Source organism: Danio rerio, chromosome 4 (assembly GCF_052040795.2).
Source record: "Danio rerio strain M-AB ecotype USA chromosome 4, GRCz13ab, whole genome shotgun sequence".
NCBI classification, from domain to species: domain Eukaryota; kingdom Metazoa; phylum Chordata; class Actinopteri; order Cypriniformes; family Danionidae; genus Danio; species Danio rerio.
The window spans coordinates 10,465,578-10,493,560 of record NC_141024.2 but is presented as its reverse complement, the minus strand read 5'-3'; the positions used below and the strand labels follow the sequence as shown (position 1 = coordinate 10,493,560).

General features: G+C 32.6%; 1 protein-coding gene across 10 annotated transcripts in view; it reads right to left on the bottom strand.

The window, feature by feature from the left end:
- sbf1 (SET binding factor 1) overlaps positions 1-27,983 on the bottom strand; it is an 88,689-nt gene that overhangs the window by 41,770 nt on the left and 18,936 nt on the right. For 4 of the 10 annotated variants that reach the window (XR_015482158.1, XM_087247504.1, XM_087247507.1 and 1 more), the window contains exons 2-9: positions 16,724-16,809; positions 15,550-15,687; positions 15,199-15,324; positions 14,142-14,252; positions 4,463-4,568; positions 4,149-4,281; positions 2,942-3,050; positions 952-1,065 (exon numbers count right to left, since the gene is read on the bottom strand). Coding sequence is in view for 9 of the 10 variants with exons in the window: in XM_087247504.1 (XP_087103630.1) it covers positions 952-1,065; positions 2,942-3,050; positions 4,149-4,281; positions 4,463-4,568; positions 14,142-14,252; positions 15,199-15,324; positions 15,550-15,687; positions 16,724-16,809 (923 nt within the window). In the remaining variant the exon portion in view is untranslated. Of the gene's footprint in view, positions 1-951; positions 1,066-2,941; positions 3,051-4,148; positions 4,282-4,462; positions 4,569-8,716; positions 8,747-13,216; positions 13,271-14,141; positions 14,253-15,198; positions 15,325-15,549; positions 15,688-16,723; positions 16,810-27,983 lie in introns of all 10 variants that reach the window. The other 6 variants (XM_087247500.1, XM_087247503.1, XM_087247501.1 and 3 more) reach the window with 3 other exon arrangements.

The window sequence follows — 27,983 nt, the reverse complement described above, 5'->3', positions numbered from 1 at the left end:
TCATATTATAATGTGTCCCCATATGTATAATGAAGATGGCCACTTGAGATTACTCTTGAAGGAAATATATTATGACATGTGTTCTAACCCTGGATGTAAATGGTGTTTTAATTTTCATTTATTTTTGATTATTGTATTTTTATTTTATCTTTTTCCTATTATTATGATTATTATTTATTTATTTATCTATTTATATATATATATATATATATATATATATATATATATATATATATATATATATATATATATATATATATATATATATATATATATATATATATATATATTTTTTTTTTTTTTTTTTTTTTTAATTTTTTTTTTTTCTTCTCTTTATGCTGTTTTTCACTTGATAATTTACAAAATTTGAGTATTACTGTGTAGTAAATACACCTGACACTAATGCAGGTAATTTTTATACCACCTAAGTTCACATACTGAGATACCAATGTACCTTGAAATGCCGTATGATTGTACTCAATTGAATGTTCAAAATAAACAAAGTTGCAAAAGGTCTTGACACTACTCCACGGTTTTTCCCAATGAGTATTACAATAAGTGTCTTATAAAGGGTTAAAAAAGATTACAATATATTACATTACTGTAAAATTGAAAGTGCCACTATAAACCTGCCTGTTAAACCACTATCAGCCCTATAATTTTACTCTCTAAACAGTGAGCGTAGCTTCAACAAGGAAGTGTTTGTTATTGAGTAATATCTACCGAGAATCCTTCTTTTCATTACTGCTGGCACAAAACCTCATTACGAAGGTAAATATTTGTTTTTATAGCCCCAGTGCATTAAACCCGCAACATTTCCTTAATCTGTGCTGTGGTTTATTACATTATCTTTAAAGACTAAACCGTCAACTGTGACTTCTTCATCTACGCCAGCGATTATTACTCAGGGCTGGCAGACATCCAGGTAATAGGTAAAACAGGTTGGTTTACCATGGAGATGGCAGTCTGTGTGTGGTGGAGAAGTGGCTCAGGGAGCACGGATATGTGGACACACTCGGGAATGGTCACTGTGCCTCCGTCCAGGTCTGCAATGATTACGTCGAGCTGTGTGTATTAAAAGAAATACAAATAAATCACAGGTTAGAATGAGCCTGCATTAAGCTGTATCATTCTATATGCACAACAATGCATAACATCAGATACTCGTGTTTTAAATGAACAACTATTTTAAACAACTCAAGTTCAACCCGGTGTTAATCTTGTTGACAAAATTGGCTTGAAACAAACAGACATTTGACAGGTCTGCTGTGCCAGTAATGTGACTGAACGTGTAAGCTTTGATCCTCTCATCCAATGAATAAACACTGGAAAGTAATAATATTACTATTGGTTAGTTTTCATCTTTTTGACTACATTTTAGTCTCATCTTTGAACACTGACCCTGACAAATGATTCACATGAGAATAAAAGTTCCAGTTTCACTACAGAATCTAAAGACCCAAATAAATAAATAAACAATAAGCAAATATTTGATTGTTTATTTCTCACAATGCTTACCTCCAATTACAAGTTTACATCTCAATACTCAAAGATCGAATCTCACAATTCTGAGATTATATTGTTCAATTTCAAATTAACATCTTGTAATTTTGTATTTACATCATTTAAATCAGATTTTACTGGGTTAAACCTGTCCAAGGCTATTATGAATAAAATTTCAGACTTATATGAGGTTAAACACCCAGGGAAATAAAAAAAGCTTGGCCAGTGAAAAAAAAAATTCCTTCAAAAGAAAAATCTAATTTTGTTATTTCTTAGCCACATATTGTAATACTGTGTCAAAACAAGCATACTCTGATTGGGTGTATAGACTTAAAAAAATAAAGAGTTAATAAATGTTTGTTGGCTTGATTAGAAAATTAAAACCCGTTTACAATGATTTAAGACCTGCAAGACAATATTTTCAAAGACTTTAAGGCCTAAAATTTAGTTTTTGAAATGTAAAAAATGTTTATACTTTAAAACACCCCTGAAAAAAAATCTGAATTATAAGTCTCTTATGTAATTTATTCATTTTTTTATTATTTATGAAATATATGTATATCCAATTCCAAAACAAAAAGTCGTAATTGTACAATAATAAGGGTGGAATTCACTTTTTAATTTCATTTATTTAAATATTTATATTTATTAATTTGTATTTAATTATTTATATTTATTTATTTATTCATTACTATTTATTAGTGGAAACAAACATGAGACTAGACACTTTTCGCCCAAAAAATAGATCCAAAGTCCTTTGCAATTGTCTTTTCTTTTACATTCCCATCTGTAAACACTTTCAGGTCAAAACAAAGATCCCTCGGATCAAGTTTCATTTACAGGTATCATGTATCGCTTTATCTCCGCAAACTGCAAATACAGATGACCAAAGGTAAACATGTTCAGAAATGTCCACCATCCCCCTGTAAATATGCGATTCAAGATAATCACAGTCAAACAGGTGTAATTGTTAAAGTGAAATCCTATTGTTACAGCAGATGATATTTGTTTAACAAGATAAGCTCAGATAAACATGTCAGGAATTTCCTATTGAATGGAACCTATAAACGTAAGATCAAGAAGCGAAAGCAAAATTTGTTGAATGCAAGTTTTTGCTTGACTTTTGAAACAAAAATATAATCAGCATCTTTATTTAAAAACTGTTGTTAAAAAAAGAAGGACTGCTGATCTAACACTAAATCTAGATTTTAAAAAATGCAACAAAGTAGGATAGAAAAAACTATAAGCAAAACTATTTTACTGAGATAAACCAAATCAGATTTATAAATGATTCTGTATCATTACGCATGTTTTGGTATGTTGCACAGCACTGTATGTCAGACATCTGAATAAATCTCATCTAAAAAGTTTAAGTGTTCTGTTGTGTGTTGCATAATCGAAAATGAAGAGAGGATGAAGTGAGAGAAAATGCACTTACTAGCTCCTGAGTCTCTGAGCGGAAGTGTGAGTTGACTCCGATGATGAAGGGTGTCGGACTGCTGAGCACCTCCAGCAGCTTCCCCGGTAAAATGGGAACGTATGTAAAACTGGGGGGAAAAAAGGAGAAATAAAGACAATGATGACAAGACAGGGAGAAATAAGAACAGCACATAGATAAACATTCCAAAAAACATTTAAAAACAGATTAAACAAATAAATGGGCTGTTTTTAAGTCCTGTCCCAATTTGAACTGGTCTATTTTTATTCATATTTCCTTATGCTTTCTTATTTTTCTAAAGCAGTTCAATATTCAGTCAGTATATTTTGAAGATTTATCAAAGTAACAGACAGATGGTCGGTACAGGCAGCAGACAGGGTAAACAATAAACAAAGCAAGGGCCAGAACATGTAGAAACTATACCAGGGAATGCTTTGTAATGTTACAGAGTGTTAACCAAACAGACTCAGCAATGACTGTGTGAAAGCGAGCCTGATATATGAGAGTGTACTCAGTACATAAACAGCTTCAGCTGTGTGAGTCTAATCAAAGGAGACTTGGAGCAGGTGTGTGTGTGTGTGTGGTGCATGACAGGACTTGTAGTCCATATGGAAACAGGGTTGTAGTCTGTGTGAATGTGAATGTTCTCCAGCGATCTATGAGGGTTAGATCGCTGGTGATCATGACAATATGGGCACTAAACAAATTTTTAAATGCTATATTTAGTATAAACTTTATTTTTAATGTTTTTTATCTGTATTTATGATTTTTAATACTCTTTTGTTATAAACTGACAATTTTGATTGCAACTTTTCTGAATTTCTGCAACAACATATTGTAAACCAAATAATAATTACTATCATTATATTAATAATACACCTATATTAGTTTTGTATATACGTGTTAAAACAACTACGGCAGAAAAACAGCTGGATGGCAGATGTGTGTGAATGATTTTTTTGCAGTATATTTTGTGTTCTCTTTATGTATTTTTATTTAATTTTCATAAGGAAACCTAGTGGAGCCAGGAAAGCATAAGGAGTTTGTGTTTTGTTGTTGTTTTGTTGATGTTATGTAATTAGTGTTTAATTTCTTGTATTATTATTATGTGATCGTGACACACTGTGAAATGGCATGGTACGTCTCAATGGGTTAATCCTAATAAAATGAATTCATTCAGATTCCTCAACATATGAACCCACTTTACCTGTACTTGAGTGGGAACATGATGGCCAGCAGAGCCCTGCAGGCGTCCGTCAGCCGCTGGTAACTGCTGGAGAGGAACAGGATCTTGTGCTCAGTCAAAGCAGCACAAAACAGACAGAGCACATTCACGATTCCTGCAGAGAGAGAAAAAAAGAGAGAGAGGCTAAAAATACCAGCCTCACTTCCTCTGTTATTTATTTAACAACACAAGGTGGGGATTACAGCCTCCACATCTGACACTTGACACCAACTGTTGCTGTTTTAATGAGGCTGATTTGGCTGTTTAGCACGTAAGCTGGCTGCTGATTGGCTTACCGAGCTGTCTGAAAAGCTGAGCCACACTGCAGCCGCTCACAGGCAGAGAGTCGTTGATGGGCGTCTGGATGACCTGCCTGTCGCCCGCGCCAAGCGTTATAGTCCTCTGTAAGAAGAGGGAGATGATACAAGAAAATGAGCTCTTTCTCAAAATACAAATAAACTAATCTTATACCTCCACCAGGGCATTATGGGAAAGATTAAAATGTGTGGCAGGCTGGTCGTGAGGTGAGCTGAAGAAAAGAGGTTATTAGGGAGGTGGTGAAAAAAATGAAGCCATTCACCTTTTATAAAAAGGGCACCAAAAATAGAGAGGAAAAAATAACATTGATTTCCTGCTGTGCACAAGCCTCCTTTATGTAAAGTGCTTTTTGTGAAAGTTATAAATGAAGACTTGAAAAATTGCTGTTAGAAACATCAGAAAGAATCATATATTTAAAAAACTTAATAATACAATGATTTGCATTATAAATTTGGAGGTGTGCAATATTTATTTTCGATAAAAGTAATAGGGGTAACACTTTACTCTGATGGTATTAGTAGACTGTCTGCCTAATATCTGCTAATACTGCTCCTTCAACAGACATTTAACTGACTATAAGAAACATTGCAAGTACATGTCAACTTACTCTAACCCACAACCTAATAGTCTACTTAAAATCTAATGAGAATTAATTGGCATGTAGACGCAATGCAGACATCCAATCTTAAACAAACGGACCATCAAAATAAAGTTTGACCTCATTAGGTAACACTTTAGATTCATGCTATTAACTGCTGGCTTATTACCTGCTTACTATTAATACATCAAAATGTTCATTGGTAGTTTTAAAAGTATGATCTTATTCTGCATGCCTAATCCTACCCAAAAACCTAAATCCAACTTCTACCTCACTAACTATTAATAAACAACTAATTAGTAGTTTATTAAGCTACACTGTTAATGATTTTAGTAAACTACATAGTATTTTACCGCAATATGAACTGTAATTTACTGTACAACAGTTATGCAGTATGTTACCATATTTAAGAAGTTGCATTGTGAAAATTACTGTACATTTCACAGTAAATATATACAATACTGAAAATACGTATACCGCAAGATAAATGATGCTGTAAATGTAAATACAGTATTTTGCTGTACTTGATTTACAGTTAGATACTTCTGAACTGCTGCCAGTAAGTTTTTGTAGATTCTACAGAGGATTGTTAACAGTGTTGTAGTGTTAAGGCCCGTGCACACCGGGATGCTTTTTTGTTCGCGTTTTCCATCGTCGTTTAATGCCTTGTGACTAAATAAAGGGCGCTAATGTGATCGTGCACATCAACACAGCAAGTGTAAAAGCGTAATTTTTAACGGAACGACTCATGCTCATTTTATTACTTTGACATGCCGCGTCAAAACCTTCTCCACCAATTAGATTGGCACTTTTGTTCACGTGCACAGAGCTGCTGAAGTTACAGTAAACAGCACTTGGAGGAGCTCAAGCGCACGATTGTCAATGCAAGCGCACATTGAAGAAGATGTCCAGAGGCGATATGAACGTGGAGCTGCTTATTGCACTGGTGGACAATAATCCTTTCTTCAGCTGGAGCTACTACTTGAACCATCCATGCTTGTTCGAGTCCCCAGTAACCTTAACAACAAGCGTGCTAACTTTCTCTCTTCTTCTTCTGTGTTACAAGCGGGTGTCAGAAGCTTAAAGTTGTGTAGCGCCATCTAACGTCAAGGAACGATTTTGCATACTCTTCTGCTCAAAGCCAGTGAAAATCGTTTGGGTTTGAATCCGGCAAAAAACGTCTCATAAAACAATGACGATAATCGCAAATGAAAAGCATCCCGGTGTGTACGAACTGTTAATTAATAGTTTGTTAACATCTTAAATTGTGACGTAAAGTGTTACTCAATGTTATAATTGTAATTTTTTTAACGATGTGAAAGTTGACAATCAGTATTGCTATTAAAAATAATAATAAAAAAAACATTGGGACAGGGCAAAATAATCCCTTAGTGATGAAGACTGTTAAATACAGCTAGATTAAGCTATAATAAAATGTATGGTGCGTTTGGTTTCTTAATTAACAAACAAAATAAATCAATTACTCCATTTACTCATAACTTTAGTTTCTAAATAAAGTTAGTTTCTTAAAACATTTGTTTCTAAAACAAGTAAATCTAAATATCTAAAATGCACTGGTTTCTAAATGAGCCAGCCTTTTAGAATGAATCCCTTGAATGGATTATTCAATGAATCACTCATTAGGACAGGTACTTGTCAACACCTATTGGCAGTTTTAGTGTCATTTATTTATCATTGTCATTCATGTATTACCTAAAACATTACCTAAAAAAGCTAATTCAATAAAATTTAGCAGCATATCAATTATCACTTTTCAGAAAAATCCCCAACCATATTTTTGTGTAAATATAGCACACCCCACAGTACATTCATATAAAAAAATGTCAAAGATTAGTCAAAAATAATACCAGTAATCATGTAAGACAGACAGTGATCAATCAGGAAAAGCAAATCGTCCACATTATACAAATATGATTAGTCCAGAATCATCCACACAACCAAACACAAAAATCATGCCCATTTTAGGACTTGAACACACTGGTTAATTCAGGAAGAGGTCAATAAGTGTCAAGAAAAAAGCATATCTTTTAGAGTAAATGACACGTCAGGGCAGGAAGTTAAAAGGTGGCTGTAAAAATGACAGTGCGTGGATGATGTCATCGCTTCAAACAGCCACAGCACACAAGCGATTGACAGCCTCGCATTAGAGCACATGCACGTTTATAAACCCTCATAAAACGTCTGCAGTAATGAAAGCTCAGGACCGGACCAATCCACAGAGATAACACACGGACCTGCACAGAAGCGTGAGCAGCAGTCATGCATGCCAATAAAAAAAAAGCGATTATCTGAGATAAACGCACTCATTGTGCACTTGAAATTCCCATCCAATTATGGGAATTTAAATGACAATAGCAATGCAATGCAGTGCGTTTATTGTATTTATTGATTACGTGTTTCTTTGAGGCATCTCAATGAGTCAGACCAAATAATATAAAAAACTATTATTTAGTTTTATAATATTTAGTTTTTGTTTTCATATATATATATATACTAAAATACTAAACTAAAATATTAATTATAATAGTAAAGCTTCAGTAATAATTGTATAATTGTAGTTTTCATTTTTTAGATGGCATTAGTTGATAGATGAATATGAATACTAGCATACTAACAAATACTAACAATAATTGATCAGTAAAATAAAAATACATGGGCACACAAACAAACACATTACATACACATACCATTATACTAGGGCTTAACGATATTAAGAAAATCTGACATTACAATTTCTTGTTTTTCTGTGATATTTACTCAATATGAATATAATCATTTCGCCCGATGACTTTAATAGCTCAGTTTGGAAGAACTCATAATTTTCTATTGATTGGGATTATTTTCATAAATTTTTGTACACTATTTATTTTTAGGCCTTAAAAGCAAATCAAACCAGAACTCTTTTATAAATTTGAATATATTTGATATCATTTAAATAATTCACTTTCACTTAAACATTTATAATAGGTTAATTTATTTGAGCATTATTATTATTATTGTTACTATTATTATTGTCATATCTATTTGAAAACCTTTTTCTATTTCATTTCTGTACAATAAATTTTTATTCAATTAAACCAATAAATCATCATGTATACATATATATTTCAATCGGCTAATGTTAACATATTTTAAAAACAGCAATAAAAAGTATCAAGCCATTTTTTTTTTGTTTTTCACTTCTCCCTAATTGTACAGAACCAAATAAAGATGTTGTCAATTTTGTGTCCTGGTACTTGTATATATACATACAAATATACAAATACAATTATTCACATTTTATTTCAGCATATTATAAACAATAAAAAATTATTAGATAAAATAAGAATAAAAAAAAACGAAATACAATCCCTGCTTATAACTGTGAATGTTAGTATTACCAGACCTCCAAAAGCCTTTTTTTATTGTAAGTGTGATCCAAATCGGTTATTAAACATCATTCCCTAAAACAGCAGTTAGTCACGTTCTAAATCTATTTTGATTCCAATTTTAGTGATGTCATTAATTCCGCTGATGATTTTTTGTGTTTTCTAATTGATGAAGCAGAACATAAAGGAGGGGAAGCAGGATTGACAGTGAGAGAAGGAGCTGAACGAAATCAAACATGGCGTACCGAGCTCTCCTCTCTGTCCTCCTGGCCCGGCTAGATTAACAAGGCACAGCAACACAAAACACAAACCCATTAGACACACAAAAATTCAAAGACATTACAATACCAAAGAAAGAGAAGGAGCAAAAAAAGCAAACAAAAGAAATATATGAAAAAACACAAGGTCGTGATGATAAGACGTTGCTGTGAGGGCAAAGGTCACAGGTATATTGAAAAACTGCTGCTGGATTTAAGCAAGACACTGCATGTGAATAAATAATTGATAATCTAATGCATATCAGTTGATTAAACTTTTTTTCCCAACACAAGTTATCAAAAATTGTTGATTTAAATATGCAGATGAGGCAAGTTTTGTAGACTAAAATCATATACAATCATTCAAACTATGAATGAACGCATCACAAAGTTAAAAAAAAGCTTCAAATATTTGAGATATGCAGAGAAATGAATAAAACTGTGCACTTTGCTGTATTTAAGTGCTGCTAAAGTGGAGATTTATTTTTAATAGAGGAGAAAAACTTGAGAAAATTTCATTTAAGAATATATGCATTGCGATGTAAATCTACAGACATTTATCACTTAAAGGTGTATATTGTATATTTTCTTTACATTATGTTGAAAAAAGCAACCCAATAAGTGTCTGGCCTTAACAGGTAAAAGCCTTACTGAAACAGAAAGTGAGGTCTGGGAAACTCTTGACTTGCATAACAGATTAGATAATACATCAATGACTTCTGGTATGGCCATATCAGTATGGGTTATTGAGGAAAATAAACAAGTGTGTTTTATTTGGCATTGTGGAGCTGGAGAGATGGTAAAAAGTGACTTTCAGGAAGTCTCAAATAATGAATTCTCAGCAGTGCTTCAGTAAAAAAAATCATAATAAATCATTCTTTATAGACATATGCACAGATTTATGATAAACACATACCTGACTCACCAAATTAAATGATAGAAATAAATAATAAATAAATGTAATTTATAATTAAATGATACATATTGTGTCAGGGCAGCTGCATGCATACATAAAATTAAATAAATATAATCTATTAAAATCAATGTAAATTAATAAATAATATATGTTGTGTCAGGGCAGCTGAATGCACAAATAAATAAAATAAAAAAAAATTAAATAATTTTAAAGAAAAACATAAATCAATAAATCATACATATTGTGTCAGGGCAGCAGCAGGCATACATAAAATAAATATAATCATTTCAAATCAATGTAAATAAATAAATAATACATATTGTGTCAGGGCAGCTGAATGCACAAATAAATAAAATAAAATCTATTTAAATCAATTTAAATAAATAAATAAATCAATAAATCATATATATTGTGTCATGGCAGCTGCAGGCATACATAAAATAAATATAATCAATTTAAATAAATTAATTAATTAATAAATAATACATATTATTTGCAGCTGTATGTTTAAGAAAATGTTTGTTTAAATTAAAGACTTTTTAAAGTAAATTATTATTATTTACGACAGAGTTATTATGTTTACTAAATCTAAAAATGCATTTTCGCTTGAACCAATATTTTACATTAAAACTGACACAGGACTATATTAAAAATAAAACAGATTAGATAATACATCAAAGACTTCTGGTATGGTCATATCGGTATGAGTTATTGGGGAAAATAAACAGGCGTGTTTTATTTGCCATTATGGAGCTGCAGAGATGGTAAAAAGTGACTTTCAGGAAGTCTCAAATAATGAATTCTCAGCAGTGCTTCAGTAAAAAAAAATCATAATAAATCATTCTTTATAAACATATACACAGATTTATGATAAACACACACCTGACTCACCAAATTAAATGATAGAAATAAATAATAAATAAATGTAATTTATAATTAAATGATACATATTGTGTCAGGCCAGCTGAATGTAATAAATAAAATAAAATCTATTTAAATAAATACATAAATAAATAAATAATAATAAATAAATAATACATATTGTGTCAGGGCAGCTGCATGTTTAAGAAAATGTTTGTTTAAATCAAAGACTTTAATGTAAATTAGTACTATTTACGACAGGGTTATTATGTTTACTAAATCTAAAAATGCATTTTCGCTTGAACCAATATTTTACATTAAAACTGAAACCGGACAAAATAAAAAATAAAATTTGCTAATTGCCAATTAAATGCTTAAAATGTTTGCTTATTTTAAATAAACTAAGCTACAACTGCAATCAAAATGAAAGTAAAAACAATGAAGTGCTACTCAGACATCTAAACAAATACCAAAACATTAAAATTAAAATGCTAAATAAAAATCTTTAGATAAAAAGAAAAAGAAAGAGAAAAAAAAACAACTGTTGCAAACAAATCATGAGTTTGATTTTTAATAAATATAAAAATACTAACAATCATATACATAAAAGCAAAGACACTGTGATGCTGTAGTACATTGTTTAGCGTGTTTCTAAGACTGTCATTCATATGCTAGCTGTGTGCTTAGCCGCCATCTGCCACCGTCCATATGTTGAATCCACACCACCCAACCGGCCCAGGACATAAACACCGTCCCCATAAGCCTGTGAGTGTGTGTGTGTGTGTGTGTGTGTGTGTGTGTGTGTGTGTGTGTGTGTGTGTGTGTGTGTGTTTGTGTGTGTGTGTGTGTGTGTGTGTGTGCGTGTGGACCTTCTTAAGTGTTTATCAGGGTGCCATACCATAAAATAAACAACAATAAGCAGTAGGGGTGTAACGGTACATGTATTCGCACCAAACCGTTTCTCTACAGAAGTTTAGAGTACCAAACACAATCCCTTTCAAATAGTTTAATCTGACTTCCCATATGAACATATAAAGTATATATTTGGAGTGTACTATGGTTTTGTACTATCATTTTTTAAGCTGCTTTTATTTTCAGATTTGTTTTCTTCCACTGTTTACTTAATTGTAGCTGTTGCCTTTATTTTCTCTTGACAGATATTTAACTAATTTTACCAGATTTAATTGTTCATTCATTTTCTTTTCGCCACAGCGGAATAAACCGTCAATTTAATTGTAAGTTATTCTATTTTTTTTTTCATTATTTTATTTTTTAAATGATCGCTTTAATAATCACTTATCCCTAATTTGAATATATTTTATCTCATGTCATCTCATCTCATCTCATTTTCTACCACTTTTCCAAAGCCGGGTCGCGGGGGCAGCAGTCCAAGGAGAGAACTCCAGACTTCCCTCTCTTCGAACACTTCCTCCAGCTCTTCCGGGTGGATCTCGAAATGTTCCCAGGACAGCCGAGACATAGTCCCCCCAGTATGTCCTGGGTCTTCCCCGAGGTCTCCTCCCAGTGGGACATGCCTGGAACACCTCCCAAGGTGGGCGTCCAGGAGGCATCTGAAACAGATGCCCGAGCCACCTCAGCTGACTTTTCTGGATGTGGAGGAGCAGCGGCTCTACTCCGAGCTCCTCCCGGGTGATAGAGCTCCTTACCCTATCTTTAATGGTGTGCCCTGCCACCCTGCGAAGGAAAATCATTTCGGCCACTTGTAGCCGAAATCTTGTCCTTGTGGTCATGACCAAAGCTCATGACCATCGGTGAGAGTAGAAACGTAGATTGACCGGTAAATCGAGAGCTTTGTTTTTCGGCTCAGCTCCTTCTTTACCACAACGGACCGGTACGTCAATATATATTTTATATTATTATAAAATAATAATACAATATAATGATATATTATTACATTATTATATATATACAAATTACTTTTACTTAAACTTGAAAATTATTCCCATGTTTATTAGACAAACTTCATTTTATTTCTGTACATTTTTTATTATTTAAACAAATAATATATACTGTATATATTTATTTATTTAATTTTTATCTGCTTATGTTCATAACTTTTTATAATATTAATAATCATCAGCAATTTTACCATAATCAATGATGATAAAATCAAGCAGCTTTTTTACTTCTCTTTTACTTCTCAGTTTTTCACTTCTCACACATTTTCTTCACATTAGTGCAATTTGTGCCCATCATTCAGAAAAGAATAAAACTCTACAAAACTGTACAGATCTGCCACACTACCTATGATGCACTGGGTTACAGCATCATTTACATGTATATTCAATCTCAGAATCATTTGTCCAGAGGCAATGAAAAATCTATGTCGAAGGTAATTCAGTTTATTAAAAATCAAGCAATTTTTTCACTTCTCCCTAAGTCCCAAAGTTTTTCCACTTCTCCCTAGCTGTACAGACATACAATCGAACTGTGACTTCAAGATGTTCAGAATTTTGTGTACCGGAACACCCCTCATAAGCAGATGAGAGAAACCATCACCAACAAAAAAAGGTGAAGTTGAAACTGATCACAGCCAAAGAATCAGAAAAGAAACAAAACACGATCATTGATTCTCAGGAGGAACGGCGGTGATTTCAAAAAATGACTGAGAAATGCACAAGTGATGTTTGATTGTCAGGCAGAATCACAAATGGGTTGATTGGTTGAAGCTGCTCAAAGGTAAATGTTACCTGGAAACAACCCAGAAGCCAGTCAGATAAACTACAAAGAGGGGGATCATTTATCTGGAACACAAGGGAGTCAGGTTTACACTTCAAGGGAAGGTTTAAACCCCCCCAAAAAAAAAAAAAAAAAACTTGACCTTGAAAATATGAGTAGGTTGTTATCGAGAAGCAGATCATATTTACCCTCCTTACCGTCGCCCTACATTCTGAGTTCACACTATACGCATATAATATATAGCTGGTCAAGATAAGTTCAGGTTTATAGGCAAAAATGTGCTGGAAAATGTTGATGATTACAGTTAAGAGGTTAAAGTGATAGTCAAAAATGAAAGATTATCATTTTTTTAACCCTCATGTGATTTTAAACTCGTATGACTTGTCTTTGTAGAATAGAAAAGAAGAAACTGGACACTCTTTACTACATGGGAAATGACTAGTCAACATTTATAAGCAGCACAATGACTTAATCTAAAACGATCAAATCAACATTAAACAGCATCTCAAAGATACTAAAGTAATACTGAACCTAAATCCATTACAAGCAAGAGAGCAACCAGGATGTTTGTTTTGGCTAAAATATCTCCTTTCCCTTTTTTAAAGGGTAAAAAAAAAAGTCTTGCAAGCTTTGTACTGCTGAGTAAATGATGACAGAATTAAAACACCAGAAAGCATTTGAATATTTAAATGATCATTAATAAAGAAATATTAATATAAACTAGCATTAACCTTAAACTTATCAAGTGCACTAATGTAAATAACATCAGTCCATCTTTCTTTTTTTCATAACTTTACCCATGATGCACTGGGATAAACAATCTTTTACATGTGTATTCAATCTTGGATTCATTTGTCTAGAGGCAATGGAAAATCTGTGTTGAAGAAAAACAGAATATACTGACAGGGTACATGGTAAACTCAGCATATTTCTCACCTGAGAGCCGCCAGCTATAGGAATGATGCAGGTGAGGAGGTTTCCGATCACTGTTTCCATGGGAACAGTGAGGCCATCGACATGAACAGTGTAGATGAGGCTCAAACAGTTCTGCAGATGCAAGATATAAATACATGTAATAAATACAGGGAAATGTATGTTTCATAACTCTATTGATTATCATTGACAATTTCAGTGTTTAATAGTTTGAATTGGCATTAAAAAAATGGCATTAAAAAAATTATTAAAGCAAGAAAAAGAGACCTGTATATATGGTAGGTCAGGTTTAAACCTTTATGTGATGTCATCGGTGTGTGATGTCACAACTGTGTTTACGCATGTATGCAAACATATGTAAAATATGTTTTGCTGTTTATCATTGCAAATTCTGTGGATTGTGATCGCCAACGATGTCATATTTTCAAGCGGGCTGACACAGATGAGGTTTTCAAACTTGCAAGAATAACCCAGATGACTGCCTGTGCGGCTGGCTGACTGTGCGGCTGGCTGACTGTGCGCCTGCCTGACTGTGCGCCTGCCTGACTGTGCGCCTGCCTGACTGTGCGCCTGCCTGACTGTGCGCCTGCCTGACTGTGCGCCTGCCTGACTGTGTGCCTGCCTGACTGTGAGCCTGCCTGACTGTGCGCCTGCCTGACTGTGCCACTGGCTGCCTGTGCAAATGCCTGCCTGTGCAACTGCTTGTGCGATTGGATGAGTGTGTGATTGGATGAGTGTGCCACTGGCTGCCTGTGCGGCTGCCTGTGCTACTGGATGTCTGTGCGGCTGCCTGCGCGACTGACTGACTGCCTGTGTGGTTGTTGGCTGTTTTGTGACTATTTTGTTAATGTCTGTGTCGTTGTGTGATGGTTGAACGACAGTTGTGACTGTTGTGAAAGTATTGTATGACTTCGTGTGACCGTTGTGTGACAGTGCATGTCAATGTTTGACAGTGCGTGTCATTATGTGACTGCGTGTGACTGTTGTGTCTCATCTTTGACTGTTGTGTGGCTTTTGCGTGTCATTGTGTGATAGTGGGTTGGTTGCATGTCTGTCATACCCTAAAAACCTCTGTGTGGTCCAATCGGGATACGAGGACGAGGCTTCTAGGAGCGTAGAGTTGAGCAGGCTGGAGCACGTCTGGACTGTCATCTTCATCCGCCTCACTGGGCTCTCCTTTCTGCAGCTGAACGAACACACACACACACACACACACACACAAAATCAATAAAACACCTTAAAACTACACCTGGAATTATGTCCAATCTAAAAAGAAAAAAGTCTTCAAAAGCACTGTAATCCATGTTCACACAGCAGTACATCACCCCACCCATCAGCCCCTGTTATATAACACCCGTCTTCTCTTCAGTCTCACATTCCTCCTGCTCATCTGCACGTGCTCCACACAAACCTGCGGGTTCTCCACGGACTCCCAGAAGGTGAAGCAGGCACAGTAATGCCGCTCTGAGTTGATGTCAGTGAGAACGGCCACGAAGAAAGATGAAGGTTTTCTCTCAGGAGCCAGCTGCCATCCACTGGGCTGACAGAACTGAAGAGAACATTGAAAACAAAGATGAATTAATTTTTGAGATTTTAATGAAGTGTGGTTATCATCTAGTATAATGTGAAGAACATTTTTAAGAGCTTTTTTTTTTGCATTTTGTTTTATCTTATTGTATTTTATCAATTTCTGCATTTTAAATTCCTTTTTTTTATTAAAGCTGTTTCTAAAACTGCATTCTAAAGGTTTATACAAAGGAATTTGGTAATACATAATTTGCCTAATAATTTTATTTTTTAAGTCTTACGACAAGTTTAGTTTTAAGTTATTCTTTTATTGCATTTTATCAATTTGTCTATTTTCACGAAAGTTTTATTCATATTCTGAAGGTTTATAATAGGGATTTGTTTATAGATAATTAGTCTTATAACCTATATGTTATTCTACTAAATATTTAATACATGAAAGTATTATTCAAATTTGGACTCTGACGATTTATAAAAAGGGATTTGTTCATACATAATTTGCCTGATAACTGTTTGGTTTTTTGGCATTACGTAAAGTACATTAAGCATTTCCTTTATTGCATTTGTTAAATTTGTGCATTTTAAAATCCATTTTCACAAAAGTTTATTTCATATTCTGAAGGTTTATATGGGGATATGTTCATGGATAATTAGCTTAGTTTATTTTACAAAAAATTGTGCAAAAGAAAAATCAGGTTGTTATAGAGTAATAAAAAGAGATTCTCACTCTGAAAATTACCTCAGTACAAAAATATGACTAAAATGTCAGAAAAAAACAGGAAATAGTTTTTTTTTTAATCCAATTTTTTAATTTTCAGATTTTTGTGCTAGAAATGTATGCAAATGACCCCACATTTCATAAAAAAATGCCTCGTTTGCAATATTTTATCACAGTATTTCAGAAAATTTAAAAAAATGATTGCAATGCATAATGTAATCGATCAACTGGTGAAATATCTGCAGTGCCTTAAAACAACCAGCTGTGTCAAATACTGTGGACAGATATACAAATTCCGGGATAGGATATGTTAATCAGTGTTTGTTTGTGATGCGCTTACCAGCTCAAGGCCTTGTGGAAAGGGGTTATCTTCCCAGTCCTTCTCTGGGAAACGCTGGTGAATCCGACCTTGACCTTCACTACCTCCTTCACACAAACACAAAGAGAAACAAAGGAGAAATTAATGGACTGACTGAGAGCAGCTCTGTGCAAACCAGACTGGACAAAAAAAGTATTTAGCTCAATGCACATATGATAAGATTAACAATAACCTCTAGGCAAAAATATAACACGACATGATACACAGATAGTAAAAACTTCCTGACCTAAAACCAAGTACTTTATTCACTATGTGAGTTTGAAGTCTTGTAGGTGTAGCTTTTTTTTATTGGGCTATTGATAATTCAAAATCAGTTTTCTAAAAGTTTCTGGTGGTTTTGTGTGCAAGTAAAAATGTGAAAGCACAAAATATTATTTAAAAAAAAAAATGTAAATCAATGAATAAATCTACAAAAACAAAAAATAAATTAATAAAACAAATGAACCAGACAAACAAACATTTGTTTTACAATTAAAAATGTTGCTGTGGCTTTTAATTGTGTTTTCTTCTTCTAAATAAATATGATTTGACACAAACTAAATTGTAATATAATATAAACTGATAGATTATATACATTAAATGTTAAAAATAAATATTTTTCTAAATAAGAAATAATATGAAGAAAAAAATTTAATACTAAAAAAGGTACAAAGTATAAAAACTAAAGTAATAAAAGTATGATGGAGGCTGAAAATATAGCTTTAAGAGTTAAATCAAAATAACATTAGAAAAAACACAATATTTCTAATAGTATAGCAATATACAATATAAACAAAAGCATATCAACAAATAAAGTTAAATACCAATAAAGAAATAAAATTGCAATGTATTACACAAAATAACAAGCTTAAATATGATGATATAAAAAAAACAAATAAAAACTAACAAAAAATACTTTTAAGTTTTACAAACATTAAAAAAGAAAACAACACAAAAAAACATTAAAGTATTGAAGCATAAGAAAAAAATGAGCAAAAAAATCTAAATATAATAAAAACACAACAAATTACAATATATTACATAAAATAACCAGCCCAAATATGACAAAATAAAAAACTATTGAAAAAAATAATATTATTACCATTTATACAAAATTTTAACAAAAAGAAAACAACATAACAAAACATTTCAACGTACAAACAAATACATATCAGCAAAAAAATTTACAACCAATAAAAAACACAATAAATTACAGAAAATAATGAGCACAAATATGACAAAATAACAATAAAATTTATAAAAACAAAAAACTAATGTTAGGTCATACAAACACTAAGCAAAAATAAAACAACATAATAAAACATTTCAAAGTACTAAAGTACAAACAAAAACATGAAAATACCAATAAATAAATACAATAAATTACAATATAATACATAAAACAACAAGCACAAATACGACAAAATAAAAATGCTTTAAGGTTATAAAGTATAAACAAAAACCTATTAGCAAAAACAATAATGTAAACGGCAATAAATAAATACAATAAATTACATTATATTACATAAAATAACCAGCACAAATATGACGAAATAAAAAAACAAGTAAACAAAAAAATATTAAACAAAACAAAAACAACAGAAAATATTTCCTTTACAATTATGAAGCAGGCTGAAAATATTAAAACCCACACACGCAAACACACACACACACACACAAACACACACACACTTTGAAGTATCGTACAACAACTTTGTAAGTGAGAGTTGAGAATGTCACAACAGTGGAGAAGAGGAGGAACAGCACCTGCCTGAGCTTTCATCAGCTAAACAAACCCCTGAACAGACCCACCATAAAACAAACAATGAGCGGGACGTCCTCCAAAACTTAACACACCGATCCCAAAACACACACACAAATCAAATCAGGAGTGAACAACCCAAGACACAGGAATCCAGAAAACACAGCTCAGGAATTCATCTTTTCAGATATGGGTGCCATCACGCTCGCTCACACACAAACATGCACACACAGAGTCAGCTCAGCTTTGCGAGACTGGACACAGAAATGGCTTGTGTCCATTTGAGAGGCTCTTATTGCACAGAGGAATCATGGGATTTAAAGCCGACTTCATGGAGAATAAATGAGTTAGTGATGAAGCCTTCCGCTGACGCTCAAACCAAAGACTTGACCAGGAAAATCCCTCTGTTTGAGGAAAGTTCAAAGGGTAAGGGGTTAAAGATGAACGCTGTATTTGAGCTCAGTGTTCTGTGCTTTAGATTGTTACTTATTACAATATCACTTATATTCAATATTACAAAATTGAGGAAAACTTAAAAGTACATATATATATATATATATATATATATATATATATATATATATATATATATATATATATATATATATATATACATATTTTTATATATTTTGTAAAACAATTGTTGTTATTGTTTGTATTAATATCATTAATATTTGCATTATTACTACTATTTTATAGCCAAGATTACATGAGTACTTTAGCTGTGCTTTGCTTAACTATATTATTATATATCACTGTAATTTTATTAAGGAAATTATAACGCCTAAAATAAGTCATAACGTTGCTTCATCCACCAAGAAAATTTAAAACATTTAAATTAAAAATTTGATTCAATAAAATAAATTAATTAATTAATAACAATTACAATTAATACTGTAATAAATAAATTTCTGTAATCAAAAAGTAATTTAATCTTTTTAAAAAATTATTTCAATAATGTAAAATTTTGCATATCAAAAAGTATTTATGAATAATATTTACCTGGAGTAAAATAATCAAGATTATTAAAATTATTATATTAATACATTTTATAATTTTTCAAGATTATTACAAGATTATTATAGTAATAAAATTGTATTATTATTATTTTTCATTATTATTACAACATTTCAACATTAATACATTTATAATTTTCGAAGATTTTTATTCAAAACTTTTATTTATAATAATAAATTATTATTATTATTATTATTATTATTATTATTACTACATTAATACATTTATAATTTTCCAAGATTATTTAATAAAATTATTATTATCATTATCATTATTATTATTATTATTATTATTATTATTATTATTATTATCATTATTATTATTACAACATTAATACATTTATAATTTTCCAAGATTATTATTCAAAACTATTATTTATAATAATAAACTTGTATTATTATTATTATTATTATTATTATTATTATTATTGTTATTATTATTATTATTACAACATTAATACATTTATATTTTCCAAGATTATTATTTAAGATTATTTCAAGCGTAATAATAATAAAAGTGTATTATTTTTATTATTATTATTATTATTATTACATTACAACATTTACAATTTTCAAAGATTATTATTCTAAATTATTTTAAGATAATTATTTATAATAATAAAACTATTATAATTATTATTATTATTATTTACAACATTATTTGTTATCAATATCATGTTGTTTTCTTTTTATTGATTTTTTTTTTTAATTCCTTTTACATACATTTTTTGTAAAAACACCTACCCTACTCCGCTCTCTTGGTTCCTTTTGCAACTAGTAGAGCAAAAAACGAAAGTTCCACATACCTAAAAACGAAATAAATAAAAATCACTAAGAAACAAAACCCAAACCCTCACGTGTGCAAGCCTGCACCTATAAAACAACTACAGACTCACTACAGGTGATTGAATGGAGGGCTGCACATGGCTAAAATAAATGGTGTAAACGACCACACCTTCCCCTCATGAAGAGTGTCATGTTTATTCGAGAGCGATTCCAGGTGAGCCATAAACAATGATGCATTGTGGGAGATTAACTAAAGGTTGTACGTGCAGCCTGGCTGTCATCAAACAAGTCTGGAATAAGTCTTGAACCGCTCCCAACACAAAGAAGCCAAGCTACAAGCTATAAAAGCCTCAACAACAAATAGTAACAGAAAGTCAAACACTGGATTGTCTAGATTGCAAATGATGAACTTTATGATGACTATGGGTCAAGAGAATAATAGAAATATTAAAAAAATAAAATAAAATACAGTTGTTGTATTTTCAAACTAGTGTCATTTAATATCATAGAATTTAGTTTTTAAATTTTGGCTTATTTCTCAGGGAACATAGATAATAATTGTAATTGCATTTAAACAAAACATTGTATTAAAGTGCTTTTAAATGTGCTTTTTGAATTCGCTGTTTGACATAATCTCAACCAAAACACCAAGAGAGTGTGGGACATAGAGTAGCTCCTCCCCCTTTTCAAAGCAGCCAACAGCGTTTGGTTTTATCTCCGCTCTGCCAATAAGAGTAGTTGAGCTCTAGCGCATCAAATGAAAAGCAAATGAGAAGTGTCTTGAAGGGGGCGGGGCATATCAGACACTAAAGAGCATTTAACTGGTCATGATGGGATGAGAAACTGAAGTATGGGTTGACGTGAATAAAACTGTTGATCCATAGGGGGAAGTGACAAACTACAAGCTTTACATGTTTATATCAGTTTTATATCTTCTAAGCGCAAATTGTGTCAGTGTTTTGGAGCATACTATCTACTAGATATCTTAAAAACAAGCAACACTGGTACTAAAATCTAAAAAAAACTTTATTTTAATTTCATGGGAACTTTAAACAGTTATATATACTAAAATGAAAGTTTGGTCACCTAACATCATTAGGAATAGAAATATTATATACTTAAATTTATATGAGTTAATGCAAAAACAAATGACTAAATTTTTATAAATTTGTATGTTTTTCTTGATTTTTCCTGTTCATTAAAATTTGATTTAATGTGTTTCCCAAACATGTGAATTTGGGATTTGTTAGGTTCCAGTATCGGCTTTGGTACTGACTAATCTAATATATATTGCACAAATAGACAAAAATTTAAACAGCTCTATTTGAAGAAAAAACATTTAATTTAGATTAATTATGGTGATTTTGTCGGGGTGTGAATAATGTATAAAATGAATGAACAAATTGCAAGCAAGAATAATTACAATAGAGCAAAGAAAAAAGTCAAATAAACAGTGTTTTACGGTTTACGGAGAGTCAAACAGAATTCAGGGACAGAAATTGAATAATGAAATGTAAAACAACACTGTTTAGCAGGGGTATAGGGAACCTACGGCTCAGAACCCACATGTGGCTCTTTGACTAAAAATATGTGGCTCTCCAGCTGTCTCTATTCAATAATATTTCAAAATTTTAAAAAATATAACTGTTACTAGAAATCAGTTTTCTATTAAAAATACAATTACAATTCCCTTTATATTGTATATTCTACAACAAAATGAATAAGAACTCGGTTTACAATAAAAGGATGTTTCAACCAATGCGCATATGTGGTGCTGTGATTTAACTTGAATCGCAACAACAATAAAGGGCAAGCTATATTTCTTACATTTCTATGGTAACCTCACGCATGTAAATTCAAACAGTCATGAGTGGCGAGGACAAAAAGAAAAAAAATCTGTAAATTGTCCTTTCTTCATACATTGTGATGCATCATATTTGTTTATTTTTGAGTTGTGCATGGACATAAATAAAGGTTTTGTGTATAAATATATAAAGGTTTTGTTATATACACACCCCTTTAAAAAGTGTATTTAATAAAAAAAATATGAAATGGCTCTTTGCTTTATAATCTTCATTGAATTAATAATTCAGCAAAAATCTTCTTCATTAAACTTAGAAATGTTGTGTTTTTGTTTTTCTCATTAAATTATCTATTTAAATACCTTTAAAACACATGCAAATGATAAAGATTCACTTTATTATGGTTATACTCTGCAATGACTCAACAAATCCCATGAATTCTCAATTATTATGATGATCAACTCAGCATCCTACTACTCCAGGACACGCACATTGCAATATCAATGCTGAAAAGATGCATTGTGCAGCCCTAACATACACATTTTTTTTAATCACACTAACAGTGTGATATGATCATAATTGCCCTGAAACCTTGAGGTTTGCAAGGTTTTCCTTATGATCTACACAAAAAACAGCTTGGTGAAATCCAGTCCTACAAAAAGAGAAACAATTCTGTTAAACCCAAAAGTGAAAACACCTAAAGTCCATCTGGCACGTCTCAAAAGTACAAGCACCACACTAGAGCCTATTCACAACACTGTACACAGCAAAAATAGCCTGTACAGATTCATTCTGGCAGTCCAGAGGAAATGCACCAACTCAGGTGATCTTCATACACAGCTCTGGCCTTCTGCCAGCGACTCTACACTTGGCCCCTATTAATTAAAGCTGACATGTCATCACCCCAGGGTAAGAGTGCAGACTCAGGATTAGTTTCGTTTACTCACACAAAAAAAAAGAAAAGAAAAACTCAAGACAAGCAGCCAAGGAACGAATCTGAGCCAGAATCAGCATGCCAGCATCAAACTGATTTCTGAGGCCTCACACGTGTTGGGAAATCTAAACCTCGCTTTCGTTCCCACCCCTCCTACTTTTCTGCTATCTCAGAATGAAAGTGAAAAGTGACTGGATGAGTGAAGGAGAAAGAGAGACGTCCATGCACAGACAGGCACTGTTCTCAGAAAGCACTAATTCACTCGTGCAGATTCCGGCACATTCCCAATCCAGAACTCTGCTGCTCACAGATAACAGTTGAGTTGGCCAAGCAGGCTTACGTTTACTAAGGAAAATTCCCAAGTGGTGCCGCCCAAATGAAAGTTATCAACACATCCACTCGCATTTTGCACATTTCAACCCAAAACTTGCACAAGCAGGAATGCTGCACGCAAGGATTTGGGCGAATCAGAGAAGAATTTTGACCTCATTTACAGATTTTGGGGACAAAACAAAAAGCTTGGACTCAAAGTAAGCCAGTTAAGGACAAATCCAAAGCCAGCAGAAATCAATTCAAGTCTGGAGACATTCTGAAGTCTGAAAGGAAAATGAGGTCAGTGGGATTGTTCGTCATATAAGCCGTACATTTTTTTAAAGTTTAAAGTCCAGATAGCGACAATTGTGGGGGGATTTTTTCTTCTTTTGGAGATTCTAAATGTTTTGTATCCATCTATGTGTTGTTTCAAGAAATGTGGGCATCCAGATGGAAATGAGAAAACTGGATTAACACGGTGTAATTTATATTTCAAACTTGAAGTGTATGTGGTGCTGCAAACAAACCCAGACAGATCTGAAGAATACACTAAAATCAGATGACTGCAGTGAAAATGTGCATGAAATCCTTCTTGTGACGGACTGAATACAGATAAAAATAGGCCATGGTGAATATCTGAATAATAATAATAATTAAAATATCTGAATAATGCTAATGTTGTTTGACAAGCTGTACTGCAACTGTTAATGCATCTCTGGTGGTCATCTAATTGCTGGCATAACTAGGTTTTCTAATAGTGCCAGTAAACTGTTGCACAATCACAGCTCTGTAATCCACCATTGCAGTTGTTAATAGTTGTTAACTGCAAGGTTATTCTTTTTTTATGGTCACGTGATACTCTGATGTCACCATTTTCAAAAAGTACAGGTCTACGCAAAGGTGGGTATTTTTTAATTTTTCCATTCTGTCACCCGTTATCCAAAAACCTAACCTAAACTTAAAACCTAACCTAAACCTTTAACCTAAATCTGTTGCCATGTGGGTGAGGCCTAACAGTGCTGTTTAATTGTGGGCTTGACCACATAAACTTTGCAACAGGAAATTTATTTCAAGAATAAGGTTAGATCTACTGTGGAGAATTGCAAAATGATCACAGAAGAGTTAGTAAAGAGTTGAAGAGTTGATTAATAGGCACCTGGTAGTAATTTCCTTAATTATCTGGCAATCCCTATTTGATTGGCCTGACTTTCAAGTTTTAATGGACTTTGCAAGATGCTGTTTTAAAGTGACCAAAACCCTCTGACAGTTTGTTCAGATAAAGATGACGGAGAGATCTTAATTTATTGCAATATTAGCTACTCTGTCTCTGTCAGAGATGCTCAAAGTAGGACTTGTGGGCAAAGTTGGCCCAGTCTAACCTTTGATTAGGCCCACCATTCCATCTGAGAAGAGGCAAATAAGCATGACATAGATCGTCAATTTAAATTCAATATAACCTTTTGTTTGCTTTGTAATTTCTGTTTTTGTTGTTGTTGGAATCAAATTTTTAAAAACGTAAATACTGTCACTAAACAGATAAAGGACAATATCAGCTTTTTGTTTTCAGCATTGAATGCTATGGTGTTATCAACGGGATTATTGATGTTTTTATTGTTATAAATTCATTATACTGCATTAGGTAATATAACTAAAGCAATGTTTTCAAATTATTGTTAAACATTAGGAAATAAATTAGAAAATTACTCATGTACATTTTGATGCAATACAGTTTGGTATATTTACCTTTGGCCCACAGCTCTCAGTCAACTCAGGTTTTTGGCCCTTCATAAGAAAAGTTAAGGCAACCCTGGTCTGTCATAACTCACATGTGGACTCACATTTAAAGATATTCTCTTCAAAGTCACTCCAGATAAAAATCGTTGTCTGATAACATTAAAAATTATTATAATTTTTATTATAATAATTAATAAATAAATAAATTAATTAATTATTATTATATTCCAAACGTATATGTTAGCAGATGAAGATGAAACCTTTCAGCCATAGCAAGAGAGATTGATTGTTCCAAATTTGTGATTTCCAGAATACTGTATGATGTTTGTAATGTCATTAACTCTTTCAAATCCACTAAAATGGTTGGTCGTCCACAAAAGACAAATAGGTAGATAGATGTGTCTCGGCACATATTGTCTTGTCGACTGAAAGCCCCATCTTTCAGCATTAGATAGAATTAAAAGATGAGCAACCTTGGCTAAGGAGACTGTTGTGTGAAATTTACAGTGATGAAAACAAGTTTAGCTGATTTGGGTCAGATTTCAAAATTGACAGCCAGCTGAGATAAAGTCTGAGAACCTTCTGAAATCCAAATGGAAAAACGGGGTCAGCTGGATTTTATGGAAGCTGTATAAGCATTCAAGACTTCTCAATTATGCAGTTCACTTTGTTTGTGGGACCAGACTAAATTGCAATTGAAATGTTGGCTCCAGAATGAGGCTGTATGGTACATGGTCATGGGGAATGTGCTCGGATAATCCCACGAGACGAATTTGGACATACGAGACTTCAATAAATCTTTCCCAGACAAACCCTGCTTGTTTAGATGGAAGGCAAAGCTCAGGTATATGGGCTGTGAGAGCTAAATGTGCCTTTGTATTTATTTAATGGCACACGACTACCCGAGTAATGACCATTGGGATCTAAAACTTTCACACGATTATTACCACAGAAGAGCATGAACTTATTACAGGGGGTCAATCCCCCTAAAGCAACCAATGGTTAAATGCTTCATCCAGGGACACACGCCTGCAGGAATCGAACCAGCCCTGAACTTTAAACCACTACACCACACCGCACATTTAACGAGGCCTCTAAAGTACTTCAATAATCCTCTAAAATCTGTTTATAGGTGAGAGTTCAAACAAATAAAGCATGTAAACTCTGACCCCGGCACTAGAAAAACTATAAAATCCCATGTGTGCATTTAGAATATCTGTATTTAAAGTCAGCCAAAGCTATTAGACAAGTTGTGTCTGAACATATTTGCATAAATGACATTATTAACATGATTTTTTTTAATGTACTAGTAACTCATATAGTCAATTTTCCTGAAATGCATAATATATGGAAGAATGTATTGATTTTATCATGTTGCTGTCAAAGAATTTTATGATCGATAAGCTGTTGACGGATAACAATAAATAAATAAATAGTAAACGGTTAACTTTCTGAAATACATAACACACAAGACAGACAGGCAGATAATCATAACATGGGCAGGAACAGTGTAAATGCCCTGCCTATAGAGTCTCATTTTGTGGTCTACGGAGGAATGAAAATCATACCAGTTTAGAATGGCAAACAACTACAGAACTTTTATTTTTGTGCAAGCTGCTCCTTTTACACAAACCACAAAATCAACCACAGCATAACCAACAATTAGGACTGCACGATATTGAAAAAAATCTGACATTGCGATATTTAGTTTTTCTGCGGTATGAATTGTGTTATGAACACCATATTCACCAGATGGCTTGAACAGCTCTATTTGAAAAGAAATCACTCATTTAGGATAAGGGTGATTTTTCTAAGGGTGTGAATCATGCATAAAATATAATTAAATTGCGAGGCAAAAAAAATAACAATATAGCAACAAACAAAAAGTCAAATGCTTAATGGCTTTCAGGAGAGTCAAACAGTATTCAGGTATAAACATTTAATAATGAAATGAAAATAACACGATATAGTCTTCATTGTAGTAATTCAGTGCAACAATTAGAGTTACAAAGTGACAAGCACATTGCGATATCGATACTGAGACGATATTTTGTGCAGGCCTACCAATAAACATACCAATGCATTAAACTAGGGCTTAGGGCTGGGTGATTTGGCCTAAAATCTAAATCTCGATTAATTAAACATTTTAACTCTATTTCAATTAATAAAAGATTATTTTAACTTGATTATTAAGTTTTGTACAGTAAATATGCTCGCATATTAAAAGTGAGAGATTTTTTATTTTTGTAAGAGGTGTGAGGGGTATGCAAAGGATGCGCCAGACTGTACACTTGCCCTTGGCAGAAGTATAATAAAATAATATAATAAGTATAAATCATAATATAATAAGTATAATTCAGCTTTAACAGAGCGGGGTCAAGTGACTCCACACATGGTAGGGAAAGTAATTGAAAAAATTTAACTGGAAAATTTATATCGATTATAGGTTCTGAATGTCGATTTCGATTACTTTTTGGTTAATCGGCCAGCCGTACTAGGGCTGCACGATATTGGAAAAATCTGATATTGTGATATTTTTTCTGCAATAAATATTGCAATATCAATACAGTTTCACAAGATGGGTTGAATAGCTCCCTTTAACAGTTTTCTGGGAAGTCTAACAGTATTCATGAACAGAAATTGAATAATTGCAATGCAAAAATGATTTTCGTTCTTTGCTTTGGCTCGTTTCTAGTCCAAATATCTGAAGATTCTTAGATCAAGTACAAATATTGTTTTGTTTTCAACTTCATAAGAAGTCCTTCCTTTAAAGTTTTTCCTTAAAACATGTACAATTATCTGCCAGTGGGGTAGGTAAAATAATATTGTTTTCACTTTGAAATGTAGATATCTGGACTTCTTATTGTATAAATTCCATATAAATACAGTAAATAAA